Consider the following 11,124-nt stretch of genomic DNA (forward strand, 5'->3'; position numbering starts at 1 on the left):
CTCTCTCTCCCCTCCGCCCCCTTCCGGAGCGGGGGGCGCGGGGGGGGCGGAGCCGCGCGGGCCTCGACCCGCGGCTGGCGCCTCCCGCCGCGAGCGCGGCCCCCCCCAAGATGGAGGGCTGGCGAGGAGGTGAGGTAGCGGCGGCGGCTCGGGCCGTGGCTGGGGACGGGGCCGCCCGCAGCGCCTCGGCTCGGGCTCTCCCTCCCTTCTCCTTGCGCTGGGTGGGCCGAGAGGGAGGCGCGCGGGGAGGCCCTCCCGTCCGCTCTCGGCGGTGGGGGGAGCCGCTGCCGGTCCCCCTCACCCAGCTCCGCTCGGAGCGTTGCCGCCGCTTCCACCCCGCCCGCTCTCAGCCACCCGGCCGCGGCGGGGCCCGGCGGCGGGGCGGGCTGGGGACCCTGCCTGCTGCCCGGGAGGGGCTACGGGGGGAGGGCGGGGAGGCGCCTGAGGTAAATATGGGGGGGGGTGGGTAGGGAGAGGCGCTGGGGGGCTGCGGGAAAGGCGCCCGGCACCCCCCGCCGCCTTGCCCAGCTTGCGGCGGTGCGCCCCGGAGGTGAACTCCTGCGGGGGCGGCCCTTTGCCGGCGGGGGCTGCCGAGGCGGGAGAGCCCCGCGGTGCGGCGGCCGGCGCTGCGGGGAGGGCGGCGCGGCCCGCGGCGGGACTGTGAGCTCCGTCGCACCCCCCGGCCCAGCCGTGATCCCCGGGCTCTGGCAGGGAGCTGCGCCCTGGCCGGGCCGCTCTGCGGAGCGTCGCGGCCCTTCAAACCCGCCGAGCTGACAAGGCACCCGCGATCCTTCTGGAAGAGCGCGGCGGATGTTTCTGTCCTCGTCCAGTCACCATGGTTGCATCGCAAGTGCTCGATTCCACTTGACTAACTACAGATATCTGGCGGTCTTATTAAAGAACGGAGGTTTCCTTGTCAGCGTAGTTCAGTTGTGGGATGCTTTTAATTGTAGGAAAATTATTCGGTTCTTAGTGCAGCCTTCAGCTTGTGGAAGTCTTTGCCCTCCAAAATATTTGTTGTTCTTTATATGTACTGTGCAGAACAAAGCTGCAGGAAGGGAATCATCGATGTGTTTCGCTTTACCCATTAGAGAAGGGTTGAGTTTGACTCTGTGAGACACCGTAGTTGTACAAGAGACTCGTGGACTGCTATCACAAATGATAATGTGGGGACTCTGGGATAGGGCGTAATGATTTCAATTTAGCCGAGACGTTAAATAGGATTCTTTACCGATTTTCTTATTGTAGCTTGGTATGTGCCATGTCTAGCTTCACTTGAGACCCTCCAAGAATTATGTAGGAAGGAAAATCTCAGATGTAAATCCATTGGAATCACCAAGAGGAGTCTAAAGAGTTATGAGGTGGAATATTTGTGTGACTACAAGGTAGAAGAGGTAAGAGAAACACAGACCAATCTGATCACTCTTTCAGCTGAAATCTGGAAGTGAGCCAAGGGTAGTTTTGCTCATAATATAAAGTAGCAGGCTGTGAGGACAAAGCTCTTGCTGACGTCGAATGACATATCTTTTAAACTTTGAACTGTAAACAGAAAGTGGTATAACTACTGCTTTCGGTATGTTGAAGGAAAGTTTTTCTGAAATTACGGCGATGCTAGAATATGAAACGTTTCACCTTTGCGCATATGGAAGTAAAGCAAAATGCTGATGCTTTTAGGTTGTAGCTTGGTATGTATTACGATGCTTCTCTTTTATTTGCAGTTAACAGTCTATATTTCTCTTTTGACCATTATAGTCTGTTTGATGAAGACTTAGGGCCATGTGCTGCAACTGGATTCGTACGGCTCGATCGTGCCAGTGAAATTCAGTCTCAGGATTTGGCCTTGTTACAGTTATTTGGCCTTTTTAAAATAAGTACAAAATGTATGCTTCTTGATTACAAATACAGTATTATGTGTTTTGAATGCATTACTCTTTTGGGAGGATGGTTGATACGACAAATAGTGGCTTTTAGAGATTTTTTTCGGCAAATTTAGAAATTTTTTTTGTGCTGTATGTGATACAACTACATTCTGCTTGTGTATATGAGTCATACAACTAGTTAGTATAACTTACTTAATAGCCTTAACAAACTAGCCTCCTCCAGGTATAATGCTAGTGATCAGAGTTCATCCCAGCTGTGTATTTCTTTGCCCCTAGAGAGATGTAAAGTATCCAAAGTTGTGCTATAAGTTAATTTGCAAACAGAAAACTTGATTTTTCTCTTTCTCCCCAATTCTAATTGTTATGGGGACATCGAGACCTTCTGCTCTGTTTACTGTTTCTTAACTCCAGAGCTCTTTTGTGTTTGTCTGTGTACTCTGTGATGCTGGATTTCAGCAAAATGAAATGTGGCTAAATCTGTGTCTGTTTCTGTATTTCAAGGGCACAGAATACTATCTTGTGAAATGGAAAGGATGGCCAGAATCTTCAAATACTTGGGAACCTCAGAAAAATCTGAAATGCCCATTGCTTCTTGAAAACTTTCTTAGCGACAAGAATGAGTTCTTGTCTCGGGTGAGAGAAGGCAAAGCACTGAAAGTGAGAAACCATGTTAAAGCTTTGAAACCTGCGGTCGCAGATTACATTGTAAAGAAAGCTAAGCAAAGAATAGCTCTACAGAGGTGGAAAGAAGAACTCAACAGGAAAAAGAATCATAAAGCAATGATTCTGGTAGAAAACACTGTGGATCTTGAAGGCCCTCCTTTAGACTTCTACTACATTAATGAGTATAAACCTGCTCCGGGAATAAATGTAATAAATGGAATAACGACTGGCTGTGAATGCGCTGACTGTCCCGCTGAGAAGTGCTGTCCAAAGGAGGCTGGATTTATTTTGGCTTACAATAAACGAAAGAAGTTGAAAATCCAGCCTGGCTTGCCCATCTATGAATGCAATTCGTTTTGTAGGTGTGGGCCCGACTGCCCTAATAGGATAGTACAGAAAGGTACACCGTATTCTCTTTGCATCTTCAGAACTAACAATGGCCGTGGTTGGGGAGTAAAAACCCTCCAGAAAATTAAAACCAACAGTTTTGTGATGGAGTACGTTGGAGAGGTATGTATTTATCTCATATAGATGAATTATTTACAGTAAAGGAAATGTTGTATAAATCTTGATGGGCTTTCTCTCAGTTTTAACGCTTCTTGACTTTGCTGTATAATAGATAAGTCTACTTTTGAGTAGAGGAATACAATAAATAGTCATTCTAGATGACAGAAGAATTACATTGTCCAGAACGTCCTCTATTCCAGAGCAGTTGTGAAAGGTGGAATGTAAAGAGAATACTTATCCCATATGGCACTAAAGAATTATTTTAGATATGTACCCTAATAGTATTTCTAAAAGCAAGTCCTTCTTTTCTTTCATGGTAGTTGTGTTCTTCATTCTTCCCTGATCATTTTTATTCTTGTAGTTTTTGCTGTTCCCCAGGCACAGTTGTTACCAAACTCCCCGCCCAGCCTCTCAGTCCCTCTTCTGTTTTGTCTGAACTTTTAAGGTAGTATTTCCAAATGTGTTTATTACTTTTGATTAACATCAAGAATAAGATTTGGATTATGGACATTATCTGTTTGCTCTCAATCTCGTACTATTTCAAACAGAACTTTCATGTTATAAAATACAGACCTTGAGTTACTCTCGAGATTTTGTACTGGCTGGTGTTTATCTGTTGAGGGGTTAATGCAGAAAGATGATTATGTAATTTTGTTGCTTAAAGGAAAGAGTGTGTATTTACCCTTCCACATGAATCTACTTATTCCCTACTGCTGAATAAGTTCTCCAGTCTGATGTCAGAAAGATTTTGGAGGGTTTTTTTTGTGTCCAATTCCACCATATTTTATATATCTGTCTTGCTTTCAAATTGTGATTGCTGAGTCTGCACATCAGAATACATTTAACGTAACAGGCTGCAGGTGAAGTTGTTTGAGCTGTTGCTTCTGTCAAAAGTGTAGTTCTTCTGTTCCTTTGGAGAGTTTCTGGATTTCTACCTTCTCCTAGTATGTGCCAGCCTAATGGCACAGATTCAGCTTTGTGAAGTGATGTGTCTGTCTAAGTTGCCATGAATAGGAGCTTTCATTGCAGTCAAAAATAGCAGGAAGAGATGTTTCTAGGGAGGGAGGAGATGAATACCGGGCTGTAAATGTGACTGGGTTGTAAAGACTGATACCTGTTGATCTTGTCTGTGCAAAGGGAGAAAGTTGAAACTTTATGTGAAGTAAACAAGGCGTTTTGTGTCTAATGAAAAAATTGTGTGTATAGAAACTTCAAGTAGAAGCAGGTGATTGTGTCTGTCATCATCAAAACTCTTAATAGAAGGTGCTGATATTTTTTTTTTCCTGAGACAAGGTGGTGCTGTGTGTCAGCTGTAGACAAATTATGTCGTCACTAACTAATTAGTTTAGCTGTATGTATGTATTCCTTATTCATTAGAAATGGAATGCTATTTCAACATCAAAAACAAATGTCGTATTTTTTACTAAGTTGTTTTTTTCCTAACTTGATTGTGATTTTTGGCTTAATTTAGTAATAGTTAATAATATGATGCAGGTTTCTTTTTTCCTCTTTTTTTTAGGTGATTACAAGTGAGGAAGCAGAGAGACGAGGCCAGCTCTATGACAACCAGGGAAATACATACTTGTTTGATTTGGACTATGACTCAGATGAATTTACAGTAGATGCAGCTCGATATGGAAATGTGTCCCACTTTGTGAATCACAGCGTAAGACCTTGTTTTGTATACTAAGAATTTGGAGAATTATCCTAATTGTGCCAGAAATATCTTCTCCTACTGTAAATATTTTCTTACCATATTCAGAGTTTTTCTGGAGCAGTTTGTTTCGTGCCAGCACAGTCCAGTCAGTTCGATGACATAATACATAGAATGGAATATGTAGCCTTACTCGGATTAGGACTGCCTACAAAAATCTGGGCATGAGATGCTGCCTGAAGTGGGCATCTAGTAGGACTGGGGTTGCCACTGAATATCTGATTCTAGACAACCAAAATAGGGTTGGTTTGGTGTGTTTTTTTCCAAGTAACTAAAAGACCTCACACATGAGAAGTACTTAATAAAATTAATGAAGATTCAAAGATGATAGGAATTCATGCATTATTTGTAGCAGGACAGGATGGGGGGTTATGCCAAACATCATCCTTCAAACATTGGTAGAGGAAAAAATGAAAATTCCTATGCTTTCTTTGGTATTTCTCCCCTGTAGATACCTTTTTCCCTCTTCATATCAAATCTAAACTTGACAGAGAACTCGAAAGTAAATTTTAAACAGGAAATTTTTGTAGTGTTTTATTTCCTGTTCAACTGAAGTACCTAAAGCAAGAAGGGTGAACTTCATCTGTAAAGGAATTATGTATCATTCCTGAACTAAAAATTATTATTTCTTACAGATGTTATGTTTGTGAGGTATGCAGTGTTCTACAAATACAGTAAAGTCATGTCTTCAGTTTTGTGAGCTGATGACGTTTGTACTTCATGTGAGCTTGCCAGGGAGAAGGATGAAGAAGAGTTTTAGATACCCCCAATTGCTCTTCACTTTTGGAAATGGGAGTGAAGTATTCTCACTCTTCAGTGTAAAGTTAAATGTCTGACTTCACTTGTGATTCTTTCATGTGGGATATATTTTACTGTTAAAGAGCAAAAAAGCGTGCAGAGTTTAACAAACTGCCTCAGTGACTCCTGACTTCTGACACTTAATCCAGAAAAAATGATAAAGTGGTTTCTAGTTCCTGCTTAGTGTCCTTGACCCTCCTACTGCCACCCAGCCCACAGCAGATAATTCAAAAGCCAAGCAGGTTAGCAATTGAAAATAGAAATTTATTCATAGTATGAAAATATTATTTCTGGCCCGAAAGCAGTGCTTAAACCTAAATACAGAATAGTGTGTGTGGCTTGAAACACTAGGTTGTTTTTCTTTCCTTTCAATTTTAATTCTTTTTGTGGGTTTTGTAGGTAAATCTTAACCTCTGAATGTAGCTTTAATTGCTTTGTCATCTTTTTTTGTCATCTTTTGAAGGTACCATATTTTTTTTAATAGGCTGTTGCATGTTAGTGTAGTCTGCGTACTGTGTAAAGGTTGCCTCCTTGAAAGGACTCGGCTCTAAGCTAGGAGTGTTCTCCTTTACGCTATTTCAAGAACGTAATTTGTTGATTTCAGAAGATAACTTCATTTCAGACTTATGTCACTGAGAGAAAAACCAGTTCTTCCTTTCCTGTGACCTTGGGTTACTTAAACACTCCACTGAAACTTATTCTGCATTTTTCTTAACAGAAACTACATTAATTTTTGCCTTACAGTGTGATCCAAATCTTCAAGTCTTCAATGTGTTTATTGATAACCTCGACTTGCGTCTTCCTCGAATAGCGCTGTTTTCTACACGGACCATCAAGCCTGGAGAAGAGCTAACCTTCGACTATCAGATGAAAGGTCTGCACGTTTTAACGCTGTTCTTGCAGGGGGTTTGAGGCACGAGTGGGTTTTGTTGCAGCCTGACTGGTGATAGCACTTCAGGTCAGGCACTGCATCTCCCTAACGCAGCTCTGTGGATTCTAGAACAGACGTCGCTCGTTGGCGTGTAGCGCAGACAGAGCGCACCCAGCAGCTCTTGTGTACACCTCTGGTGCGTTACCTCCTTCAGCACTCCTGGCTCAAGGGGTTGCGGTTGGAACGTCTGACAAGGCAAATTATTTTGAAGGTTTGTCACAAGAATGCTCAAAGGAATGGTCAGGATACCATTAAAAAAAGAAAAAGCTTTCTTTTTTTTCAAATTGGTGTTTCAGGTAAACTACTTTCTGGGTAATCTGCTAGTGATGGTGTTAAAGACAGTTGTAACAGCTGAGTGGTCTAAGGCACCATAGGTTTGTCTTTGGATTCTGGGGTCTGTAGGCCTCAGTTGCAGATGTAGGTGCTATGGTACAGATGTTTAGGACGGAAGAAGGATGGTCCAAAGTTTTTTACAGTGAGAACCATCACTCACTGGAACAACCTCTCCAGGAACTGTGGTGGAGCCCCCATCACTCGAGGTTTTCAAGATGCGATTGGATGGGGTGCTAGATAATCCCATCTAGGCTCCCTTTCCCACAAAAGGTTGTACCAGATGATCATTTGAGATCCCTTCCATCCTGAGCTGTTTGACGATTCTTTGATAATTATCTTCCATTCAGCATTCAAGGCCAGGTTGGACGGGGCTCTGAGCAACCTGATCTAGTGGAAGGTGTCCCTGCTCACGGCAGGTGGGTTGGACTAAATGATCTCTAAAGGTTTCTTCCAACCCAAACCAGTCTGCGACTTCATTTTTTTCCAATACAATAAAAAACCCTTGAGGTTTGCTGGCAGGGGTGTTGTGTGTGTCAAACTTTGTGTGCAAACCATTTATCCATAACAGTGATGTATTGTTTGCCCTGCTATTTAGTTTTCAAAGAAGCATCTCTATCCTCCAGAGCTGTACCTCGTTCTTGTAGAAGCTCTCTTTAAGTTCTGACAAATCAATCTAAATCAATTTAAATCCTTGAAACTCCTCTTTTTTGTGGTGTCCATGACACTAACATTCAAGGCAGGCTGCACTCTCCACTGACCAGTATGGCTACAGACTTGAGGGTACAAGGCTTGAGCTTTGGATTCTGATATGTATGCTAGGTGTTGTGTAAGTAGTTGTAGCTTGTGGGTGGCAGTAGGGTTTGAGTATAGCTTTCCACGCAATCCTTTTAAGAACTGGGGTGGTAGGCGGCTTTTGAAGCCTTTTGAATACCTAGCGCAGTTTCAGTCTGTCTTTTAAAACTTCCTTATTTGTGTTTATCTGTGTCACAGGTTCAATAGACCTGACTTCGGACTCTGCTGAGGGTCTTAGCCCCTCCAAAAAGAGGATCAGAACTGTCTGCAAGTGCGGAGCGATGTGTTGCAGAGGTTATCTCAACTGAGTGCGGGTATCCAAAGTCACAAATACTTTGTTCTCTTTTAAATGTGTTTTAAGAAGACTCTTCTTTCACACATATATTCAAGCATTCTTATGTCTAATGTAAATAAATACAGCGAAAACAAGGCATTACGTTTGTAATTGAAATGGCATTGGCCAAAGAAAGAGATATAGTGTTTCAGGCAAATACAACACTGATAATGGGGATTAAAAATTGATTTTTCTGGAACTGTTATTTAGGAAGCCCTAAAATGTATGCTAAGAAAACTCTTTAAAATGTACCTTGATTGGAATTTTCCAGTGTGAGCTTACAGCCATAGGCCTTTTAGGAACTGATTTCAGTGGCGTGAAGGGATGTTACATATTTTCTATACCTTGAAGAGTCTGGAGGCCTTTGAGTCCTAAATCTTAGCTGACAATTCTTTTGCTTTTTTTGTTATATAAAGAAAAGCATCAAGAGATTAGCAATAACATTTCTGGCAGCGGGGTGAAGGGTTAAGGACAGCCATCAGGCTGTGTCTAAGTTAAGGTTCGTGGGAATGCAAATTGTAAAATGTCCACTCAACTCCACGCAAGTAAAGCAATTGGTTTTAGCGGATTCCAGATGTAAGATCAAGGTCTCGACCGTTTTTAGCTGGTGTTATGTTATTTAGAAGTTCTACATCTAGAAGTTTTTTCAGTGGTTATGTTGTGATTTTTAGTTGGGATGCCGTAGGAGATCCGCAGTTCTACAGAGAATTTGTAAATACCAGATTATCCGTAATAATGTACGCTGCTTGTTTTCATTGCAGAAGTTTGGCAGTCATTGCTGAAACTGGCTACAGGTTGGAAAGACACAATAAAAGAGTAGGGAGAGCAGCCCATTGTCTAACAAAGCTGATGCATTACAGAGGGACGCTCAGTTCTCTGTTAGGTGCAAAAATACCCTGGGAATTGATTTGTATTCACAAACTGGTTTTGATTAAGTTTTTACATACTGTGACTTTTTTTATCTAGTGACAGACTTCTAAGATACTAGGCCTGTTTTTTCTTGTTGCAAAAATGTTAACTTCAGTGAAGTTAGACTAGGGGTGAGTTTACCCATTTGCTGTAGACATTTGTAAGATATTCTTGAATGTAAAGGCTGAGAAATGTGCTCTTCTTCAGCTGCTTGAGTTGTCTTTATTTTTTTTTCCCCGATCATCTTAAAGTTGTCTCGATCTATTCATAATGTATGCTAAGTTTTGCTCTGCTTCAAAAACACTGAAGAGCAGTTGAGGTAGGTTATGAGTGGAGTTACAGCCAAGGTCCGTGCTCCAGGGATGGTTTAAGTGCTTTATTCTCATGGATTAAAAGCTTGTAAAAATTGCATATTGCTTACAAATCATGTAAATGTTGATAGGGTCAGGCAGGATAATGTTGCTCCGTACATGGATGCTACCTATGTATCATAGGTCAGCTAGTTACCTTTATAAGGTGCGCAGCTGTTGGCTCAGGTGAACAAAGTCGAGTACCCAGCATATAACCGTTTACTTAATTTGTTAGAAAATGCCTTAAATTTCATGTTAATGACTAGCACTCCAAGAAGAGTGTTTCAAAGCATAAGACAGGTTGGTTGTTCGTTAAGAAGCACAGTTGCATTTGCACTGAAGATCTGGCTCTTTGGCAGAAAGTGAAATTTTACATGCTGCTAGCCAAAATCGGTTTCACGGTTGGGGTGACAAGTGTGGGCCATTGAAAGTGCTCTGTAAGTCTTGTAACCTACAAGACAAAGAGATACACGTTGAAATAGATACTTTATATTGTTTAATGAATAGGAGAAAGTTTGCTTAGATTTAAAAGTATTTGACGTTACCAGGCTCGCCTGTATCCACATACTTGGATAAATGCAGAATCTACTCAATTTTTATTATGCCACATCTCTAATGATTTTTTTTTAATGTATAAAGTTGAAGTGGAATGTGGAGCTTTAATGTTAGCAAACTCTATATGATCATAGGTCATTTGGAGTCACTAGTGGTTTCTCTTGCATGTCGCCCGGTTCAGCGATGCATTCCACGTGGATGGAATCTGCAACCTCCAGCTCCTTAATCCGCTGCAGTCTGCAGCCCTCCCTGTCGGTACAGGATGGCGACAGTGGCTGCGGCAAGAAATGGATTCCTTACCAAATGCGCTTCTCTGGCCTCTCCTGTGCAGGACGACACAGGGCTGGTTCGACACTCTTTGTCTACCTACATCCATGCCCAGTTTGATTTCAATATTGCAAGTAAATGCATTTTAAGAGATGGAAGTTTTACTAGTTGTACTTGAGTTCAGTGTCTGCCTTTTTCCCCAGGCAGTATGTTACCACCAGCACTGGAATAACACGCTGTTCTTTAAGGAGATATGTGTTACCTCTTCTGTGATAAATAAAGGACCGTTAATTTATGTTCTGGGAGGTAACAGTATTTTGTATTTATTTGAAGTAAACGCCCCATGTATCCAGTTTCCAATTTAGAGCCTTGAACAGTATTTTATATTTACATATTCACAGTGCATTTGCATTGCAGTCAGTGAATTAGCTTAATGGGACACTGTCACTTTTAAAACTCCTTTTGCTGTTTCTATGAGTTCAGGGGGAAAATTGCCAAATTGGAAAAGGAGAAAAAGCTATTTGCCATTTCTTACGGAGCCTAAACCAGCCTAGCTTCTGCCTTTGTTTTGCTTTGTGGTCTGTTAGCATCATCATGGCCACCAGTTCAGTTGTGTATATGCACTTCTTAGAGACTGGTAACCTGGGATCTATCCTCTAGCTGTTCTTTTTTGTTGGGTTTAATTGTTTTTCTTTTTTTTTTTTTTGGGTAGCAAAACTAAAGCTGCAAGATCACCTGTAAGGAAGCTATTGTCTATTTATTTAATCTCAAAGTTAAGTCAACCTTCTGGTTCTTTCTAATGTATGTTTTAGGACTGTGTACATTAGAATATGCAGTTTGTAAGCTCAGGAACATTTTCTTTTCATAATGTGTGATCTCTAGTATTGCTATCTTCTGATAGTTTTTGATAAAATAAATTAAACTTAGTTTTTCTCTTGCTGTTGTCATTTTTCACAAAAAAAATTGTTGGATTAGGCTGTTGTTAGCCTGTCAAAAGGGGCTGGAGCAGTAGAATTTGCTTTAAGACTGCAACCTCTTCCTGTCCTGCACCCAAATTTTCTAGCACTAGAAGGACTGTAGAGTCATGCGTT

At 42.0% G+C, this 11,124-nt stretch overlaps 1 protein-coding gene across 2 annotated transcripts; it reads left to right on the forward strand.

Moving 5' to 3' along the window:
- The first annotated feature begins 36 nt into the window (after positions 1 to 36).
- On the forward strand, positions 37 to 10,970 carry SUV39H2 (SUV39H2 histone lysine methyltransferase). 2 transcript variants are annotated; one of them, XM_068402249.1, is made up of 7 exons: positions 37 to 129; positions 1,249 to 1,394; positions 2,382 to 3,053; positions 4,570 to 4,716; positions 6,307 to 6,436; positions 7,817 to 7,932; positions 9,901 to 10,970. In XM_068402249.1, exons 1-6 carry the CDS (start codon positions 111 to 113, stop codon positions 7,924 to 7,926), a joined length of 1,224 nt encoding a protein of 407 aa, XP_068258350.1. In that variant the 5' UTR covers positions 37 to 110; the 3' UTR covers positions 7,927 to 7,932; positions 9,901 to 10,970. The 2 variants fall into 2 exon arrangements, with proteins under 2 accessions (XP_068258350.1, XP_068258349.1); XM_068402248.1 differs by having other exon boundaries at positions 9,948 to 10,970.
- Positions 10,971 to 11,124: the final 154 nt, after the last annotated feature.

The sequence above is a fragment of the Nyctibius grandis genome, chromosome 5 (assembly GCF_013368605.1).
Source record: "Nyctibius grandis isolate bNycGra1 chromosome 5, bNycGra1.pri, whole genome shotgun sequence".
NCBI classification, from domain to species: Eukaryota; Metazoa; Chordata; class Aves; order Nyctibiiformes; family Nyctibiidae; genus Nyctibius; species Nyctibius grandis.